Consider the following 22,541-nt stretch of genomic DNA (forward strand, 5'->3'; position numbering starts at 1 on the left):
TCAAAGCATGGACAACAACATACAACTCTAATTCATGAGTTGGCCAATTCCTTTGAGAGGGAGAAAGCTTCTTGCTTTCAAAGGCTACTCGCCTTTCCTCTTGGAGGAGAACTGCTCCTACCGCAATGCCACTTGCATCGGTTTCCAGGAACAACGGTTTCTGGGGATCAACTATTTTTAACACGGTCCTGTGACCACAGCTTGTTTTATGGTGTTAAAACTTTCTTTTGATTCTGTCCCCATATAAAAGGTACTTTATGTGAGGTCAGATCAGTCAATGGCGATACTATTTCGGAATATCCTTTGATATGCCTTCGATAAAATTGGACAAATCCCAAGAATGATCGCAAAAAGCGGTCAGACTCTGAGGTTTAAAGCTTAATCTATAGGGAGGTCTATTTACAGGTTCTACCCTCGGGATCAGCTCAATTTTATGTTGAACATTCCGCTCTGGAGGTAACCCATAAGGTAACTCATCCCTAAAACAATCAGAGAACTTCTCCGATATCTCTTTAGCCAACTCGGCCATTTCCCCATCTTGGGTAGCCTCAGTGCTAGTCGATGCATCATCAATCGACTCTACTGATGCTATACACAGACACAGAAACTCTTTCGGAGTCTTCCAAATTTCCATGGCTGAAATCAATGGTCCTCGAGGTAAATCCTTTTCACCTCGCAAAACATATTCTACCTCCTTCATCTTGAACTAGTAAATATGCTTTTTCCAATCAATGGCTGGATTTTTCCAAAAATGCTAAGCCATGCCTAGGGCTATATCTGCGTGAGCTAGCCTGGTCAATTCAAAGTCCAGCTTCTCAACATAGTCATGAATTCGAAGTTCCAACTGGGTAACCCTCTGGTCCCATACTTCAGTTGCACTTCCGTTCGCCATCTTGACCGTATAAGCATAGTCAGACGGACTAGTTTTCAACTTGAGCCTCTTAATAAGCTTCGAGTTAATTACATTGTGTGTTGACGCTGAGTCAAACAACACATCATGATTGGCTACTTGTCCTTTCATTTTAATTAACTCGGGCTCATCGAAAACCATATATTCCGTCGCTGCGGGCTTTGAAAGGATGTTATCAGGTGCACCGCTTACTAACTTAGTAACAGACACACTTAACAACACAGGTACTAACCTCTGAGAAGGTCCCGCCAATTGCATCTGCATATGTTCTGCATTGGGACTCTCCTGCATTTCTGCGTCGCATTCAGATATTATCATGTTGGCCGTGCGACGATCTTTGTTTAGTGGACAATCTTTCCCCTGATGTCGCTGAAGGCAACTGAAGCACAATCCTTCTTTTCTAGCTTTCTCTTTTTGCTCAGGGGTCAACGAGGACTTTGACCAAGCCCGGGCTGCCATTGGAGTTACTTTCCTTTTCACCCCAACGGTGGTACTTGTCTTTGCTGGTCCCTCAACCGGCTTCACCTGCTTGGTTTGGCCACTTGGCTGCGAGACTTGTCTTTGAAGTCCATTTTCTCTGAAATCCCCCTTTTCTCGAGTACTCATGCTGAGTCCCTGCCTGCACAAACCCACTAAGTCTGCCTCTGGCATCCTCATAGTTCAGGGCTACTGCAATAGATTCATCTAATGTAGTCACATATTTAGCCCGAACTTTCATTTTAATCTTGTCGTTCAGTCCATAGATATAGTCTTTCAACTGAATCGACATAGGGAGAGGGTCTGTTATTTTCATAACACATTCCCTGAATTTGTCAGTGTACTCTGCCACCGACAAATTCCTCTGGCGAAGGTTTCTATAAGCATCCCAAGCTCGGGACTCTTCGTCGGGTGGAAAAAAGTGTTTCTTAAATTCAGCTTTAAACCCTTTCCAAGTGGTAGGGGCAACTTGATCTTTCTGTTGCTTAATCCACCATCTATCCGCTGCCTCAATAAACAGGTGAGTGGTCTCCAGATCTTCTTAGATCAGATCTGATTTCACAAATGGCGAAGGCTTCTTCCCACTTGTGTAACCAAGCCTCGATCACATCAGAACTGCACTCGATCATCCGACCAGCGTACTTCTCCGGTCTATAGTTGGCAATATTAGACCTTCGCACATTCTGATGAGTGTATACTGGGTTCTAGCTCTGCTGGAGCTTTGCCCTTTTCATTTCTAGATGGTCTAGCCGACAAGGCTTGCACCATTTCCCTAATTTCATTTTGACCAGCATTCACTTGAAGCTACTGGTTCATGATCTGCTGTAAAGCATCTTCTAATACAGAAATCCTACCCACCAGAGTAGGTATTGTGTGATGGGACATTTCTTGCGTAGATTGCGCTCTAGATTCACCAAGATTTACCTTGGAATCTTGTCCCTTTGCCTCCATTCTTTCAAAAAGGAAAAATAGTTTATTTTTTTTTCACTTCGAATTTCCTTTTGCTGTATAGGAATAAATCGACTGCAAACTCTGTTGTACAAGAACAAATCGACTGCAAACTGGAAACTAAAATTTATGTCACAAGAAAAAATAATGCTCCCTGTAAGCTCCATGTAATTCGAGTTCCCGTCAATCTATTTCTCCCAAGCCCTGTCGCTTCAATAAAATTGTTGAATCGCTGCCCAACTGCGTACTCTGCGCGATGTACTAGTCTTGGCCAGTTCGACGACGAAATTCCCACATCGTTGAGCTATCAGAGCCTTTAAAAAAAAAAAAAAGTTAATCCCGTAAGCAACTTGCACAAGGGAACCCTGTGCTACCCTGATTTACTGTCTCGAGGAGTTGCTTTGTTCACAAACATGCCACCTGAGCTCTGATACCAAATATTAGGAACCCTTTCTAAACTCTCAGCTTGTCGTTGATTCACTAGCTAATCCAAAATCACAGGCGTTGGCATCCCGAATATCCACCCAACCTATCTCATGGATCACATGTACACAAAGATACGTAACTTTATTTCCTTCATGCCTATCCACGAGCCCTCAGTTCCCTAGATGGTTCCCTCTGCCACATGTCATCATTCTAGACCTTTAGCTTGGTACACCATTTACCCCTCTCTTGGGGCACAATTAAAACATTTGCCCCTTGGCATTATAACACATTTAGGTGCACCTAGGCCTGAGCACTCAGAACCACCTAGTCGATGCCAATACACCCTCACCTAGGACCTTGGCAGTTACTTCCCTTGACCATTTTATTTACGCACATAAAATATTACAAAAGTCGGTCATCTAAGGGAAAATGCCCACCGATCTTTCCGAGGTCACGCTATCTCGGCTAGAGCATAACAGAGTGGACCCTTAGACCTTCGATACAATTGCAGCATTCAAAAGAGCCCTCATTCATGTCAATAAACAAGCACCAAAATAATCACCTTCCTCCAGTGACAAACATAAGTTGACAACTCCATTGTAGGAGCGCAACATCAAAGACCAAGTAAGACACACCATTGGCAGAAGAGCCATGCTCTGCAAACTCTTTTGACACAGCAGATATATCAGTAGATCCTTTACCAACAGCACAGAAACGTAATGGGCAAACATGGACGTTATTGAATGCTGACAGACATTCTGCTGGAATCTACACTAGACAAGTTTGAAAGTGCTCATTACAATGCTTTTCACTTTTGTACATTAATCACAGTTGAAGCAAGGGAATATAACACTATTTTTCTAATGCTAGAAAATGTCATCGCCAAACTTTACGAGTGTGTTCATACATACAGAACACTTTCCAGACCTACATTGCGAGTGTGTTCATACATACAGAACACTTTCCAAATTCTAAAGGGCTCAAATATTTTACAAACAATTTGCATATACAACTTGTCTTCCATGTGCAAAAAATTATGCTTCAAAACTTTGTTACAATCGAGTAATTTAAACCCATGCTGACTAAAGAAGGAATTGAACACAGATAAGAATCATGCCACTCACTGAAGACTGTTTCAACCCAAACCGAAACTTCAAAGTATTACAAGAGACGACTGAGAGCTAATAAATCTTTTTCTTTAAAAATGTGCCAGTGAAATCTCACCAAACACCAAACTCCAACAGCAATCAAGTGCTGCACAGAAGGAAGTCACTTCTGAAGACTGATCAGCTAAAATTACTAAACAGATCTTCAATTTTCCCGTAAAATATACAAAAATAAACAACTCAACTTTTGTAAGCCTTTTGATTGTATACTTTTAAGGCACTGCATGCGCTCTTTACTTGCAAAAGAACTTTTAATAGTACTGTACTGTTTCTCAAAATAAATAATTCAGCACAACAAAGTAACTATGTTGTGAAATGGATGAAAATAACCACACAGGTACCAAAAGACATCACTGACTGTCTCCATAACCCAGAAGGCTCACCTTGCTGCAATTTCAACTAGCTTTTCACATTCCCATAATTCAGACTTCTGGCTTAATACTCTCTCTGAGTTTGGCCCTGCTTTGATGGCCTTAAGCGCTGCATCATATACAATTTTCTTGAGCACAGGGTCCTCTGCTTTCTGGATAATTTCAACCAGCAACCCCAATTCAACAACCCCAGAGAGTGAAAGCTTTCCAATAAGGTCCCCAATATGCATAGGTGCCATAGGTATATCAATTGCAAGGTCCTCCAGGTTCTCAGTCACTAGCAAAAAACCAGCCCTTACATCCCTTTCAGCTAAAAGCCGTTTAGAGTGTAGATGCTCCAAAAGCTTCCTAATAAGCTCTCTATCTCGCTCCTGTTTTTCTATAGCCATTGAAACTGCCAATTGAACCAGGTGGGGGTGGAAATCCGGACTCTGAAGTTCCTCGACGCAAAGCATTGCCTCATTCAGGTCAACAACAGACAGATACTCTTTCAACAAAGACTCAGACTTCTTAAGGAGAGCAGCAGGAGGTGAGGACGCAACTGTTGAGGATTGTTTTGGCGGCAATGCTGCTAATCTTTCCCGTTCAGGCATGCTCACTGGGATTCTTGGGGCTGTGCCATACTGTCCCTGACCACCTAATTCCAGGATCCCAGCATTCTGCCTTGGAATTGGTGTGGGAAGTTTTGCAGCAGAATCACTAAGAAGTGCACTTGGCCTACCCAAATATGACCCTCCACTCCCTTGAGGTAGAAGCTTTGAGCTTGCACTATTGGGTCTTGATCCTGGCGGGGGCATGCTGACCAGTCGCCCAGGCATTGTATTTGGAGGTGGTATCGACCCTTCTCTGCCTGTCTTGGTCCTACGACCACTCTCCCATACTTCGGATTCTATTCCAGGAAAGCCAGGCATGAGCGGTGCAACCCCTGGAAATTTACCACTGAGCGGCAGAAGACCAGGCATCCCTGGCATCATGCTACCTGGTCTGGCAAGCGGGAAATTGTTCCCTATTCCTGGCATACCCATAACACCAGGACCACCTCGCCCATTTCTCAGACCAGTTGTTCCAGGGCGAAGACCGAGAGTTTGCTCTGCTTCCGCATGTATTTCATTGATTGTCTTAGCCTTTACCTGCAAATGGAAAGCAAGGAATAAATTCCACATGCGACCAAGGAACAAACTTCACCTGATACAATATGTAATGGACCACGGACCTCTTCACGACGTGGTATCCACTTGTTGGCTCGCAGGTCAATTGTGTCACGAACCATAAACTTTATACGAGGGGCCAAGCGGGGATTGGTACGAAGCTCTTTAAGTTGCAAGAAATATGAATCAACTGCATTTCTCGATTTGGCACTCTCTTCAAGCTGCTTTCCAACCGTTGGGAGAAGCTGACAAAGTGCTTCAATGTTCTCTTCAGCAGGAGGATTCTTAGAATCAGATCCTAAAAGCCTCTGTTCGATAACAGTACCAAGATCAAATTTTCAAAACCACAAAACTCAGTAAATGCATGTACTCGAAAACCAAGGCATATTATAATTCAAAGTATCAGAGCATTCTGTCTATATACAAAACTCAGTAAATGCATGTACTCAAAAACCAAGGCATATTATAATTCAAAGTATCAGAGCATTCTGTCCATATAACATGAGCACCAAATAAAGACTAATAACTGGTAGTTCCTCATACTTGCGCACATATTATGTATCCATCATCACATTCACCTATGATGGAATTTTATTAGCGCTGCCTATACTAAAGAGTTGGATTCTTCATCTGTGAAGTTCCGCGTGTAAATCTTTTTTAAGAGGTTGCTTAGGAATTAGGTTTTGTCAAGCTAAATTTAACCATATACTCTAAATAGGACTATGAGGTGCTTTATATACTTATGTTATGCGTGCTTCCCAATATTCCAGGAGGCAGTGCCCTCGTGCACCTGTGCACTTGTTTTCTAGACCAGTGCAACGTTACAATGGTGTATCAGCAGGAACTTTAGGAATTTTAAATTTATCCTGTTTCTCATAATCCCTCATCTAGTCTCTCTCTCTCTCTCTCTCTCTCGTTGCCTCAACATTGCTAATGGCTGAGCGGAGCTCCATGGCTCAGCCAGGGGATGACTTCAAACAGGTTTGGAGCAGCCATTAGCCCTAGCGTCAGTCAGTTTTGCCGCCATAGCTCTCAACTCACCCTTGCCTGCCCACCCCTCAGCTCAAACTGTTCATTGCATCACACACTTCTAGTAGAAGTCGCAGGTCATTGCAGTTGCTCTTGCCCTGCCTCATTCTACCTCTTTCTGCAGCCATTAGTTTCCGTTTTCTGGATCTTCCATACCCAGCCACTGCTTCATCTCCTGCTGCCTCCTTTGTTGCCTTCATGCGAGTGTTTTAAGTGCCCATTTTCCTCTCCTTGCTTGCTGGTCGGCAGCTCCTGCAAGCTGCGCCTACACATGTGGAGGTTAAGGCAGCTTTGGCAGCCTGAAAGCTAGCTGGTCAGCACTTGCTTCAGCACGTGAGGGTTCCTAGGGTTATTTCGAGGCTATTTCAGAGTCTTTCGACGCCCAAGACAGCCTCATCTTGCTGCTGCTGTGTATTCAATCGATTACCTGTGAGCATTTTGTGCAACGCTTCGAGGCCTTTGGAGACATTTCCGATGTTTTGAGCTTGCTGCTGCATAACCGCCTTCAATAGAGGCATTTCCGAGCTGTTTTCAGGCCTTCAACACATCTCCATCAGCTGTCTTCTACTTTAGATAGCTGCTACAGCATTTCGGAGTGCTCTTGTTAGCCGTTTTGAGAGGTTTGGACCTGTTGCAGCATTCCATTCCACATTTCGAGGCATATGTTAGCTGTTCTCTGATTCGGGTTCACATTTGGAGCACCACTACACATTTATATTTGCTCTTTTGCACACGAGGAGATTGCTGTCCTGTTTTGGAGACCGAGACTAGCCCATTCCTTTTGAGGGGTCTTCATTTCTGCTTGCTGCCCGCCTTCACGAACGTCTTTGCCATCATGACTTCATTGTCTTCTACTTCCTTGCTCGTGGAGAAGTTCAAGGGGGAAGGTTTTCCCACATGGCAAACCAAAATGCAGCTGCTCCTTATGCGTGAAGGAGTTTGGAAAGTTGACCAGATTGAGTTACTTGATCAGTAACACCAAAGCATTCGGAAGCTAAGGCCATTACCCTCATTGGTCTTTGCTTAGCTGACTCTCTCATCCATCATGTGGATTTCAAGTCAACAACTAAGCGGATTTGGAGTCGCCTCGAGACCTTCTTTGGTAGTAAAAACACCAACTCTAAAGTCTTTTTGAAGCTCAAATTTTATAATCTGAAAATGGAAGAGAGCGATGAGTTGAGTGATCATCTAGCCTGGTTGCAATCTCTTGTTCAACAACTTTCAAGTTTGAAGAGTGTCCCTGATGATGAAAATAAGATGGCCGTCCTTATGAAGAGTATGCATGGCATTTCTCGCTTTGAGCACACTCTTGAGATCCTTCGTCTTGCCACTACCACATTTGATGATATGGTTGCCCTCCTCATTGAGAAGGATCGTCGCAATAACGAAGCCGCTCTTGCCTCTCCTATTGATCAAGCATTTTCTTCCACAAGCAAATGGAAGACCAAGAAGAACATTATTTGTAGGTTTTGCAAGAGGAAAGGACACATGGAAGCCCATTGCTTCAAGAAGAAAGCACAAGAACAAGAGAAGCATCATGCCAATCTTCTGGCTGAAGACGAAGCTGAATCTGAAGAGCCCCCAGAAGATATACATGCAGCTACAACAAAGGTTCATGGCCCCTCTCTTGACAACGAGGATCCATTTGACTAGGGTTGGGATTTCTAGGCTCCTATGCTATGTGTGTTTGTGTTGAGTTAGATAAAGGTTCTCAGCCTTGAGAACCTTTATCTAACTCAACAGAAGAGATACATGCAGCTACAACAAAGGTTCATGGCCCCTCTCTTGACAACGAGGATCCATTTGACTAGGGTTGGGATTTCTAGGCTCCTATGCTATGTGTGTTTGTGTTGAGTTAGATAAAGGTTCTCAGCCTTGAGTTGTCCCTATAAATTGAATGTATTTGGAGTCAATAAGAGGTACTTTGCCCTAGGTTGTCCCCCAAAAATGAATGTATTGTCTTTTACTTTGGTTGATGGTATTGACCATCCAGCTCAGAGTAAGGGGAAGTGACGAGTGATGGTTTGCCCTTCGCGGTCGTAAGCTAACTAAGAAGTCGCTATCACACGGAAGGTGTTGGATAGTTGGACTTGCTCTTTGCAGTATTGCGGTGGAGGGGGGATCGGTCTACTCTGCGTGTTGGGTCTCACACTCTTTGCTCTGAAGGGAGGTGTTCGAGATATCATAACCAAAGAGTGTATTGGTGTGAAGTGTTGGTGTGTAGTACTAGTCTGTGTGCGAGTCATGTGTGAGTGCCACGTGTCATCATGGGACTTATCCCATATGCACTAGGTGCTAGTATGTGAGTGAGTAGTCTGTACTTCACTTGTCTTGATATACTTGATGAATGAATGAAAGCCTTTCTTAATGTCTTCGTTTGAGCATTATTTCCTCACACCCTAACTCTCTCTCTCTCTCTCTCTCTCTCTCTCTCTCTCTCTCTCTCTCCACACACACACACACACAGAGAACACACAAACAGCCCCTCTTCATAAGACTAGAATGGATATATAAATTGTATTTATTTATTTATTTTAAACAAAAGTACAAAGAAGATTGTAACCGATGTTAACTAAAATTATTAGTAAATGTGAGAAATAGAGATAAAATAGCTTAGTAAGCAAAGCAACCCTTATGTTCTCATCAATACCCAGGCATAGGCTTCCATCTGGGTTTCAAAAGATTACAAAATCTCTTGGGTAAACCTCATGCTTACTAAACTTTGAAATCCCACTCAAACAACAAAAGTTCTGATGGCAAAAATGAAGATACAAAGAAAAAATGTATAAAAAAGAAAAGAGAGAGCGAGAGAGCGAGAGAGAGAGAGAGAATCGAATAAGGTTAAATATCAAAATAAAATAAAAGATAAACAATACTGGTGAGCACTGCCTTCAAATTGGTTCTGTCAAAGGAAAACAATTGTCAAGATGATTGAGTGATTAATTTGCAACACCTATGATGGAAGCCCGTGCATAAATCGCGGTGTGTGCGTGTGAGAGAGAGAGAGAGAGAGAGAGAGAGAGAGAGAGAGAGAGACAGAGAGAGAGAGAGATTAAACCAAAATGGAAGGAAGCCACTTGGCAAGAAACTGTGTGGGACACTTTTTAACAGAAGTGTAACTATAGCGTTGCCTAGACGGCAGTGCTAACAAATGAAGCATCAACACAACCACAAGAAAAACAATTATTATCATTATTTTTAATTAGCTAGTTATTTATTTATTTTACTTGAAAAAAGAGGGAGGGAAAAAACCAAAACTAAACAGGTACCTAAGAGCAACCTCCAACAATACAGCAAATCTGGGCTTCGAAGCGTCCCACTTTGGACTTTGATTCCACATTCCAACGATCCTAAACATACCCAAAGCCGTAATTCCAAAGATACAACTACAACATAGGATAGAACAAAATTTCTTCATTACTTTTCTTGTATATAGCCGTTTCTCAAAAGTAATATGATTAAATTACTAAATTGAGAGATAAAGGCACTCTAGATTATTCAATCACGGTTAGGTTTTGCTTAGTCTTATTTTGGACATAGCATCCCCCCCCTCCTCTCCCAAAAAAATTAAACATAAATCATGGTAGAAAGAACCAAACAAGACACGTAATCTTTCAACTAGATCCTTAGGTCATATCAGCAAAGTCGTAGTTGTGAAATGACCTTTGGCTTTTGAATTGAGATATCCATTTGGAGCCTATAATGATCAAATCATCAACACAATAGTCTCTCAAGCTCTCGTTTGCTCCTTCCCTACGCTTCTAATTAACTCGCCCACCCCACCCCCGGTCTTCATCCCACCCCAACTCGCCTCTCCCCAATAGTTGCTCCTTCTTCCACCCATCTCCATATCCGCATCCACCCCATCTCCTTTTCATGCCTCCCGTTCCACCTCCTCTCCAACTCACATGCTACTTCCTTCCGCACACACCCCCACCCCTATTACATGCATCAGGGTCAAGCCCAGATTGCAGTAACAATTGGCTGCCTTGTCAAAAAATCGCAGCATCCACACAGCATATTTGCAAGGGTTTGGAGCCCCCATAGGCATGCACCAAGCAAGGAAAAGGGGCTGGGGAAGGCGCATTTTACAAGCAGCCTTGGCCTCTCCCAAGTCAGCCAATAGGGCCACTATATCCAGCCCTACTAGCCAGCCAACCAGCCATTGGCTGGTCGGCCATTTTGGGTTGATAAAGTCGAGGCCCTCGTCCACACTACCTTCAGCTAGGGATAAGCAGCATGACAAAGCACTGGCGCTTATTAGTGTGAGGTTGGTCAACAAATCGCTTATCAACTTCACCTCACTACTCCAGCTAAGGAGAACCTAGACATGCTCAAGAATATTTATGCTACATCTACTGGACCTAAGCAGGAAGCTTCATCTGGTATTTTGCATGATCTATTCCTCTTCGAGGTGATAGATGATGCTTAGCTCTATGTGTTTTTGTGTTGAGTCAATAAGGTTCTCGGCCTTGAGTTGTCCCTCTAAATTGAATGTATTTGGAGTCAATAAGAGGTACTCTGCCTTGGGTTGTCCCCCGAAAAATGAATGTATCGTCTTTTACTTTGGTTTGATTGTATTGACCACCTAGTTCAAAGTAAGGGGGGGTGACGAGTAATGGTTTTCCCTTGCCAGTCGCAAGCTTACTATGAAGTCACTATCACACGGGAGGTGTTGGATAGTTGGACTTGCTCTTTGCAGTATTGCGGTGGAGGAGGGATCGGTCGACTCTTTGTGTGTTGGGTCTCACACTCTTTGCTTTGAAGGGGGGTGTTGGAGACATCATAGCTAAAGAGTGTGTTGATGTGATGTTAGTGTGTAGTACTAGGAGATCTAGTACTAGTGATTGTGTGAGTCATGTGTGAGTGCCACGTGTCCCTATGGGACTTATCCCATAGCACTTGGTGCAAGTCTATGAGTGTGTAGCCTATATAAAGGTTTGTACTTCACTTGTCATGATATACTTGATGAATGAATGAAAGCCTTCATTATGTTGTCATTTGAGTATCACTTCTTCACTCCCTAGCCTATCTCTCTCTCTTCCTCACACCATGTTTCTAACAAGGTGGGTGGGTGGGTGGGTGGGTGTGTGTGTTGGGGACGGGGGGGGGGGGGGGGGGGGGGGGGAAACCTTAGAAGGAAAACGTGTTGGGGTAAAGGCACATTGCCAACCCTTCATTTAAAGATAGGACACCTATGACTGTCTTAAGACAGTCATAGGGTAAACCTAATCCTAATAAAACACAAGTGAGTTTGTGGTGTGGCTCATCATTCTTTCACACCTGCACTTGAGTGTCTCTCTCTCACTCTCTTCCTCTTGCTCTCTTCCCCCTTTCAACTGGTATCAGAGCCATTCCCCTCCACTCCCTAGTCTACCCATTCCCTCCACTCCCAACCCCTTCCGTACGGACGTACGGACAGCGCCGTACGACCGTACGTCATCCGTACAGTCGTACGGACGGACGGATCGAGCGGCCAGATCTGTGCAGGGCGACGGCGCATAGCGAAAGCGGGCTGCAGACAGCGCGGGCGCGGGCTGTGGTGCGGGCACGGGAACAGCTCAGGCGTGGGCACGGGCGACGACGCGAGTCGCGGCTGTACATCAGCTGCTGTACGCAGCAGGGCGGAGCTGCATCTGGCAGCTGCACAGCAGTTGCTACAGTTGCATAGCAACTGCATAGCTGCTAAACGGCGTCGCGCAGCGGCGCAGCTACTCCAAGGCAGTCGTACGGACTGTCGTACAACTGTACGGACTACGCCTTCACCACACCTGCAGGGAGTTCCATCAGGGCATTCGATTTTTCGCTGAAAAGACTCGACAGTTTTTTTTGGGAAGCGTGCCTACTGCAGGTACAGAGAGTACACCAGGTACTCTGCAGGTACAGAAAAGTACAGCAGGCACACAAATTTTTTTTTGGAAGAGGAATAGTGCTGAAGCACTCTGTTTTGTGCATGTATGCGCAGTACATGAAGCATTCCTAATGCATTCCTGAAGCATTTCAGCTGTATACTGTGCATTTGTTGAGGTACAACAGGTACTCTCGTGTCCCTCACGCTTGAGGTGACTTGTGCCACAGTGGTGGTGTTTGCGCAGTTACTTGTCTTTCAGGAAGGTCAGATGCTTGTTTTGCAGAAGCTTCTATGCATTTACTGAGTGCAATTCTCAGTTTTGGGTGACCATTTCAAAGGGCTTTTACCTGGACGTGTTTGCAGTATATGCCTTGAGGCAGTGTGTAGCCAGGGAGCACACATTTGCTTTGTTTCCGCAGTGCATTTGGTGACATTTGTTGCAGGTCACATTCTTTGTACGCACTTTGAAAATCTTAGTTGAGCCACGCTTGGTCAGGGCGCATCGAGTTTACTCGGTCCCTAACTGCCCATCGTTGACAGTGCTCAAAAGATTTTCTTCTTGGTGTTTGTACGTTGTGATTTGTGTTGTTACTGAGTACACAGGGGCAGTCTATGCATTGCACATTGTCAGGTAAAAGTGTCAGAGAGATTTTCATATTGCATGCTACCTCAGTGTTGAGGTGTTCTCCACTTGATTCAGGTGTCAGATCAAGGGGCTTTTGCCCAGACTTTGTTGATAGCACTTGGGTTACCGACAGAGATCTTCAGATGCATTTTCTCCCCTTGGTATAAGGGTGATTGCTTGGGATTTATCCCATTTACTGTTGCAGGTTATGTGACAGGCTGAAGTGTCATTTTTTTTTGGGGTATTTGTCAAGTGGTTTCTGCAATTTAACTCAGTGCAATACCTCATCTGAGGTGGGAGAAGTGATCAGTACAGTCAGTACAGCAGTGTTTACAGCAGTGTTTGTGGTTTGTCAGATGATTATGCACTATTAAGCACTTGTTGAGCAGCTGCAGCAGTCTGAAATTACTGTTTTTATGCCTCTTTGAGCACAGTACAGTGTGTCAGAAGGTACAGTATTTGCAGGGTCATTTACTGTTTTGCTGCAGATTTTCCTGACAGTAAAAACAGCACCATTGAGAGTGCTTCTGGCTCTTGAATAGAGCAGGTTTTTCTGAGAAATCAGAATTTTTATTCAGTCTTTTTTTTTACTTCCAGGGAGTCAGGTACTTTCCTCATCTGATATGGCATCAGGGGGAAGTGATTCTTCGATTCTGAACATAAAGAAACTGGAAGGAGCACACAACTATGCATTATGGGCAGAACAGTGCTTGAATGTACTTCTGTTAAAGAAGATTGCTAAGCCCATAAGGTTAAGGGTGTAAAGCCATCTGACATGGCAGCTGATGACTGGGAAGAGCTTGATTTGTCCGCAAGGGCAGCTATCATGCTCACTATTTCAGACACTCTTGTGTTCAATGTACAGGCTGAAAAGACCTCTTATGGTCTATGGCACAGACTGGAAGAATTGTATGCTCAAAAGAGTTCAGCCAGTAAGGTTTATTGGCTGAAGAAGCTGGTTGATCTTCGCATGAAGGAAGGTACAGCTATGACCTCACACTTGAGTGAGTTCAATGCCATCTTTACACAGCTGATTGCACAGGGGTTGAACCTTGATGAGGAGTTCAAGGCTACTTTCTTACTGTGTACCCTCCCCAAGAGTTGGGACACTTTCAAGACCACCCTGTCAAACTCGAATGTCACTCTTATTTATACTGATGTAGAGAGCTCTCTCCTTATGGAGGAGATGAGCAGGAAGAATAATGCGGGCAGCAAGTCTTCAAATGCTTTACAGGTACAGGACAAAGGCAGGACTCAGCAGAAGGGGAGATCTGCTAGTAAGTCCAAATCCCGCAGTCAGTCCCGTGGCAAAAAGGACATTGAATGCTTTTATTGTGGCAAGAAGGGACATGTGAAGTCTAAGTGCTTCAAGTTCATACGGGATCAGAAAGCCAAGAAGGCTGAATCAAAGGATGCAGGAAATGCAAGCAAAGGCAAAGGCAAGGCCAAGGCACATGATTTGGATGCAGTGAATGTTGCAGCAGAGGACAGTGACAGTGACATACATGATGTTTTATGCTCTTCTGCTGTAATAGCACATGCTTTGGTTATTGATGGCCATGACATGCACACCTGGCTCTTGGATTCAGGTGCCTCTTTTCATGTTACTCCTCATAGGGAGTGGTTTACTTCCTACACAGGTACTCATGGAGTTGTTCATCTTGGGAACAACTATGCATGTCAGATTACAGGGATTGGCAGTATACAGATAGTACTTCCTGATGGACGCATATTCATGCTTGATGGTGTCCGCCATGTGCCGCAAATCAAGAAAAATCTGATTAGCATTGGCTTGTTGGATGACAGTGGTTACCACACCACATTTGGGGATTCCAAATGGGTGATTACTGATGGCCAGGCTGTAGTGGCTGAGGGTTTTAAGAGTGATACCTTGTACCCTCTTTATGTTTCCAGTATGGGTAATCATGTTGTTGCCATAACCGAGCTGCCAAAGGTATTGTTGTGGCATAGCCGGTTGGGACACATGTCTGTTAAAGGAATGCAAGAACTGTCACGTTTGGGTTATCTGCCGTCTCTTTCTTTTTCAGATTTGCCTACTTGTGATCATTGCATATTTGGCAAGCATTCTGTGACTCCTCATAAGAGGAGAACTCCCCAAAATAGAGCACCGCTTGATCTAGTGCACACTGATTTGTGTGAGATGCCACAGTTATCACTAGGGGGTGCAAAATATTTTATTACTTTCATTGATGATGCCACACGCAAAGTGTGGGTCTATTTCTTGAAGCATAAGGGCGATGCCTTAGATGCTTTCAAGAAGTTTGTCGCTCAGGTTGAGAATCCGACAGGTCGCAGGCTGAAATGCCTCAGATCCGATAATGGGGGTGAGTATGTGTCACATGCTTTTGTGCAGTTTTGCGAAGCTAAGGGCATCAAACAGGAACTCACAGCCCCTCATAATGCATCTCAAAATGGTGCAAGTGAGCGGATGAATCGAACTATTCAGGAGAAGGTTCGATGTATGTTGTCTTATGCTGCATTACCCCATGGCTTTTGGGCAGAAGCCGTGCAAACAGCAGTTCACATTATTAACAGGTCGCCAAACAAGGCTTTGGAGTTGAAAGTGCCAGAGGAGGTGTGGTCTAGCAAGCCACCTTCATATAAGCACTTACGTGTATTTGGCTGCGAGTGCTTTGCTCATGTACGCAAAGAACTGCGCACCAAACTGGATCCAAAGTCTATCAGATGCATCTTTATGGGTTATGGTGACGAAGGTGAAATGGGGTACAGGTTATGGGATCCCGTTAAACGGAAGATTATACGCAGCAATGATGTCATCTTTAAAGAAGATAGTGTACACAAGGAACCCGTGCAACCTGTGGAATACAGGAGGGTTATTTAAGATGATGTTGGACAGCAAAGAATGCCCATTTATATGCAGCAGCAGGCTGCTGCAGATAACCCTGTTCAAGAGGGTATACAGGCTGAAAATCAGCCAGATAATTTTGCCAATGATGTACCACTGGATATGCCAACAGATGGGGCTGTAGATCAGCCAGATATGGTGGTACAGCCACCCGTCATGCATGAAGAACAGGCTGGACAGCAGCCTAATCCGGAACATTTTGTTAGGCGGAGCACCCGTGCACAACAGCCTCCTGCCAGGTTTGTTCCAGGAGCCAATAATGTGGCTGATTTTATCATGCTGACAGATTGTGGTGAGCCTTCCAGCTTCAAGGAAGCTATGGGAAGAACAGAGAAAAAGAAGTGGGAGAAAGCCATGCAGTCAGAAATGGACTCCCTACTTCAGAATGATACATGGGACTTGGTGCAGTTACCTGCAGCCAGAAAGGTTTTGCCATGCAAGTGGGTTTACAAAGTCAAAGTGGATTCAAATGCTTTACCGAGGTATAAGGCCAGATTGGTTGCCAAGGGATTTAAGCAGGAGAAGGGCATTGACTTTGATGAGATCTTTTCCCCTGTAGTCAAGATGACTACTTTGAGAGCAGTGTTGGCTCTTGTTGCTCATGACGACATGGATTTATGTCAGATGGATGTGAAGACAGCCTTTCTTCATGGAGATCTCCATGATGAGATCTATATGAGTCAACCAGAGGGATATGCTGTTAAAGGGAAAGAGCAGCTTGTGTGTAAGCTCAAGAGGAGCTTGTATGGACTCAAGCAGGCGCCAAGAGAATGGTACAAGAAGTTTGATGCCTTCATGCAGTCCCAAGGGTATCATAGGTGTGAGACCGATCATTGCTTGTACACCAAACGGGCAAAGGATGGCAGTTTGATGCTACTCATTCTATATGTGGATGACATGCTTATTGCCAGTAAATCTCAGCATGAGATTAGTGCTTTGAAGAAACAACTGCATAAGTCTTTTGACATGAAAGACTTGGGTGATGCAAATCATATTCTTGGCATGCGTATTACTCGTGACAGGTCCAAGGGACTTTTGTTTCTGTCACAGAAAGAGTACATTGACAAAGTACTGCAGAGGTTTAAAATGGAGGGGGGGAAGTCCATTAGTACCCCGTTGCCTCCACATTTAAAACTCAGCAGTAAGGACAGCCCCAGATCAGATGATGATAAGGCTGAAATGGCCAAGGTTCCGTATGCATCTGCAGTTGGATCTTTGATGTATGCCATGGTTGCCACTCGTCCGGATATTGCTTTTGAGGTGGGAGTCATCAGCAGGTATATGGCAAATCCAGGCAACCGGCATTGGGAAGCAGTGAAAGGTGTCTTGAGGTATCTCAAGGGTACCAAAGACTTGTGCATATGCTATGGTAGGCAAGATGCATTGGTGCATGGTTTTACAGATTCAGACTATGCAGGGAATGCAGATAACCGGAAGTCTACTACCGGTTATATTTTCACATTTGCAGGAGGTGCTATATCATGGGTGTCTCGGTTGCAGAAATGCGTTGCACTGTCAACCACAGAAGCTGAATATGTTGCAGCCACTGAGGCCTGCAAGGAAGCAATATGGCTTACTCGGCTGGTGGGAGATTTGGGCATTACAGGAGATATGCCAGTTTTGCATTGTGATAGTCAGAGTGCTATCATGTTGGCAAAGAATCCGGTCTTTCATCAGAAGACCAAGCACATAGAAGTGAAATATCATTTCATCAGGGAGGTACTGGAAGACAAGCGACTTGAGCTTGTGAAAGTGCAAACTGATGATAATCCTGCAGATTTGCTCACTAAGAGCCTGCCTACAGAGCGGTTTGCACATTGCCGCCACATCATGGGATTAGGATGAGACCATTCTTACCTTATGGTCTTGTATACAGTAACTGTATATTGCTGTAATTTTTATTCTTTTTCTCCCCTTTAGGCACATTGGCCTTTAGGTGGGAGGTTGTTGGGGTAAAGGCACATTGCCAACCCTTCATTTAAAGATAGGACACCTATGACTGTCTTAAGACAGTCATAGGGTAAACCTAATCCTAATAAAACACAAGTGAGTTTGTGGTGTGGCTCATCATTCTTTCACACCCGCACTTGAGTGTCTCTCTCTCACTCTCTTCCTCTTGCTCTCTTCCCCCTTTCAAAACGTGCCCCTAACCCTCCAAACTAATTCATACATTGGCCATTGCCCTAAATATTACAATACTTCCAACAAGACCACTGTGGAAGCTAGTTTGCTTGAAGGCCAAGTCAAGCATCCGAAGCCCATTGGTCTTATGGAGGCCCTTGATACTAAGCTCTTGGCTTCTATTTAAATGCTAGTCTAGCTATCTTTAGCATCTAGCCCATTCATGCTAAAGTAGCTTTGCTTTTGACAAAGACCTATACTTTTTCCTAAAACCCAGGCTTTTTAAAAGAAAGGTTGATTTTCTTGAATTAATTTACCTTTCTTGGATCAGCTCTAAGGTTGATCTTCTTGAATTAATTTTGCCTTTCTTGGATCAGCTCTAAGGTTGATTTTCTTGAATTAATTTTACCTTTCTTGGACCAGCTCTATCCATCAGTATGATGGTAGCTTCAGTCTCAACCTTAAGTTATTTCAAACCCCCGTTAGACCTGTGTGCTGACCCTCGGCCTATATAATGGATAAGTCTACCTGGGGTAGACTACCATTAACCTTGGATCCAATCTATGTCAGGTTAGCCTGGCCTTAACCTTGGATTATTCAATCATGTTTAGTCTTGTTAAGGCTGTAACTTGTAGCAGAATATATTCTCTCAGGCATGGACAAACCAAAGGATTTCTTCCAGCTTTGTCAAGATTCGAAATGAATTCAATCTCCAAATGGACGAATCTGACATGTTTGATTACTCCTTATGTGGTTGAGCGTTACCTTTCAGCTTTCTGTGAGTAGCGTTATCCATGGGAGGAACTCCTCTCTCTCAGATAGTTGAATAATTATTTGTGTTGGGAAGAAAATAGGAAGCAAAAGAGTGCTCAGCTACAAAGAGCAAAGACGTGTTACTACAGGGAAAGAAGCCCATGCATTCCATAACAAAATAAAACAAAGAGAAGGGCCGTAGGAAGCCAATCTGAACTCTGGAAGAAAAAAGGATGAAATGGGTGCATACACATCTCCAAGCAAAGGCAGAGGCAGAGGCAGCAGCAAAGGAAGAAGGAGAGGAAGAAATTCACAGCATCATTCTTTCTCAGGTTATGAATTTTAAGATGCAAACTGTACGCCTCTGTAAACTCCCAATCACAGTGCTAAGCTGACACCATATGATGAATCAGCTAATGTGGATGCTACACTTTATATGCATCTTGAGGACAGCCTAATATATAAGTACAGGGCCTGATATTTCTGATGCAATCCATATGCTGAGTCAAGTTATGCAGTGGTGACAGCTAGTAGCCTGACATTTCTGATGCAGTGTGTATATATCTACATGAATCCAGGAACATGCCCAAACTCACCCTCTAAAAACACAACATAGTGCAATTTGAATCTCTTGATAGTCACTCATAAGGTTGAAAACAATAAACTCCATCACGCATAGCAGGGATGACACATCCCAGCACTCCTGAAACCTCTGATCTGCAAACAAACACACACAACGTAAGAAACTGAGCAGGCTGCTCACCACCCAACCATGACATCTACGGGATGTGATCCCGAATCAGGAGATGTCCCCTCCGAGCCACGAGCTGAGCTACTGGCATGAACTCCCAACCAAATCCAAACCAGCCTGGTGTCCCATACCACCAGGTGGCGCTATGAAGCCTGGGATCTGCTACTGGGCCTTGGGCTACGCTAAGATGCCGGCGCACGTCCGCGTCTCAATCCAGGATCAGACCTAGCACCTGGGAACGAAACTTGCTCCCATCGGCTCCCTGAGAACTGAACCCCTGGGCCCCTTTTTATAGACTCGGGCCCCAAGCGCCAAAAATAGCGAAGACCTCAAACTGGTTCGTACCCTTGCCACTCAACCCGAGAATCAAGCCTGCCTAGCTCTAAGCCTCCCCAGGCTACCTGAGCTAGTCTTGTGTACCCAGTACACGTCAGATACCAATCCGTGCACATGACATACTTCCCCTCCTCTAAGAACTCACTCCTGAGTTCGCTAAAAAACCCGGAAATGTTCTTTGGAGGTTTTGTAATGTCTCCCATGTTGCATCCTCCTCAACACGATCCTTCCACTTGATCTTGTATTCCGTGATAGATCGATTACGAATCTGTCTGTCACGAAATTCAAGAATACACTCAGGTTCGTGTGGAATAAAAGTCTCTATTATCTCGTGAGGAGAAACAAGTTGATCATCCGCACCCAAGACTTCTTTCACTCTACTGACATGAAAGACTAGATGTACTCTAACATCAAGAGGTAATTCTAGTCGATATGCAACTGGTTCAATTCTTTTAATGACGACCATAGTATCTGGGGGATAACTTCGGAACCAAACCAGTACTTAGGCTCTTGGATTCCTTAGGAATTCGTAAATATACCATCGTTCCTTCAGAGGACTCTCTAGGCATCTATTAGCATAAAATCTGTCCCGATCTTGGGCACTTCTAATAGACTCCTAGGCAAACTGCAACATTTCCTGCATGTCTTGCAAGAAGTTCTTAGCAGCATCATTTTGAATCCCCTTTAACCCAACCATAACTGGTGACTTAGGTTGAAACCCGTACATAAGCATAAAAGGACTGTAACCAGTACTAGAATGCTTTGCGCTAAAACCTTCTGAATACGATCCAGATCAATGCTAATACCTTCAGAAGAAATCTTGTGTCCTAAGTAAATGATCTCCTTCATAAAGAAGTCACATTTACTTATCTTGGCATAGAGCTTATGCTGTCTTAGAATAACTAAGACAATCCGGAGGTGTCCTATGTGATCCTCAAGCGTTCGGCTATATACCAAGATGTCATCTAAGAACACTACAACGAATTTGCCCAGAAAATCTCGGAACAAATCGTTCATCATCCGCTGAAAAGTAGCAGGAGCATTGGTCAAACCAAAAGGTAATACAAGAAACTCGTAATGACCATACCTAGTTCGGAATGCGGTTCTATCTATGTGTTTAGCATAGATACGGATTTGGTGATAACCCGTACGCAAATCAATCTTAGTGAAATACTTCGCTCCGGCCAAACGGTCTATCAAATCATCGGAACGAGGTAGAGGATATTGATTCTTAATTGTCACTTTATTTAATCGTTTATAATCTATACACATTCTCCATGTAGAATCTTTCTTCTTTCTTAAGAGGACAGGTGCACCCCAAGGTGATTTACTTGGGCGTATATAGCCCATATTCAGGTAATCCTGTAGCTGTGTAGCTAGCTCCTCCTCCTCTAGCTGGCTCATCCTATAAGGTGGTACACTAATAGGTTGAGCCCCTGGGACTAAGTCTATGCGATGATCTACTGCCCGTTCTAGAGGTAAACCTTCCGACAGTTGAGCAGGGAATACATCCTTAAAACTATCTAACAACATTCTCAATTCATGGTGTTCAAACACACTTAAATCATTCTTGTTAATTACAGAGACAACAAATGAAGAAAGCGGAATCAAAACACACTGATAGACATCATAATGAGAAGTGTTTAATATATTTTGAAGCTGCATCGCAAATACAATAGGTCCCTGAGAAGAGGGAATTTTATCACACTGAATACAAAATTGGGTGTCCTTATCTACAAAAGAAAGGGTATGCTCCGTCCATCCAATCTGAATATTGTGGGTTTTAAACCACTCTATTCCGATTAACAAGTCTACATGCTCCAGGTGCATAACATAACACGTAAGAGTCCCTGTGTAAGCTTGAATCCGGATAGGAAGCGTTTCAATCTTGCGATCCCAAAACTGCTTCCCAGCTGGAAGCTGCACCTCATAGGTGTGATCGCTAGGTATCGTGGACAGCCCCATCTTCTGCACAAATTTGTAATTAACAAAGTTGTGAGAGCTGCCCGGATCAAAGAGAATGTGAACCTATTGGTCCCTAACTTCTCCATAAACTCGGAAAAGATCATGGGAACCAAACAACGAAGTATTGAAAGTGCAATTACAAGAAAGTGGGCAGGTAATGACATTTACAGAAATACCTGTCATCAAAACTTGGTTTGCTCCCTTGGCTCTGGTTCCTGGACCCGCTTGGAGCTTCGGTCCGAGCGCTAACTTTTGATTCTTGCGCTTTGGACATTCATTCTTGGTGTGGCCCCGCTCCTCGCAGTAGAAGCAACGTCCTTCTTTCTTAAGCTTTAATGTGCGAAGGAAACGGACTCGACCATTCTTTGCCTGAGTCAAGTGTTTCTTGGAGGCGTTGTCTGTAGACTTCGTCTCCACGGTATCAGTCATAGGCTGAAAGAACTTTCGTTTGTTCTTTCCACTCGTGTCGGAAACTATAGTTGCCTTTGCACCGGCCATGGTATCATCATAAATACGCGCGTAATTCATGGCCTCTTGCAACGTTGTACATTTGTTGTTCTTAATTTGCAACTTGTGCGAATCTGGCAAACCATCCACAAAGAAACCTAACAAGGTCAATGGATCCATCTTTGTGGCCCTGGTCTGCAGATCTCGAAACCTTTGAAGATAAACTTCAAATGATAAGTTCTGCTTAGACATATCGAGGGCTTTAAGCTTGCCAACGATATCATAGTCGTCCTTCTTCTTCAGGACTCCTTCCTGAAGACCCCTTCGAAA

General features: G+C 44.0%; 1 protein-coding gene across 2 annotated transcripts in view; it reads right to left on the reverse strand.

Annotated features, from left to right (window-relative positions):
- Nucleotides 1-3,941: 3,941 nt before the first annotated feature.
- The window catches only part of EIFISO4G1 (MIF4G domain-containing protein / MA3 domain-containing protein), a 76,680-nt gene continuing 58,080 nt past the window's right edge, over nucleotides 3,942-22,541 (reverse strand). For both annotated transcript variants that reach the window (XM_087378948.1, XM_087378947.1), the window contains exons 8-9: nucleotides 5,512-5,754; nucleotides 3,942-5,428 (exon numbers count right to left, since the gene is read on the reverse strand). In XM_087378948.1, coding sequence (XP_087235074.1) covers nucleotides 4,307-5,428; nucleotides 5,512-5,754 — 1,365 coding nt within the window. In that variant the 3' untranslated portion in view covers nucleotides 3,942-4,306. The remainder of the gene's footprint in view (nucleotides 5,429-5,511; nucleotides 5,755-22,541) is intronic.

Source organism: Dipteris shenzhenensis, chromosome 9 (genome assembly GCF_047967505.1).
Source record: "Dipteris shenzhenensis isolate YYH24624 ecotype China chromosome 9, Dip_SZ_1.0, whole genome shotgun sequence".
Classification (NCBI taxonomy): Eukaryota; Viridiplantae; Streptophyta; class Polypodiopsida; order Gleicheniales; family Dipteridaceae; genus Dipteris; species Dipteris shenzhenensis.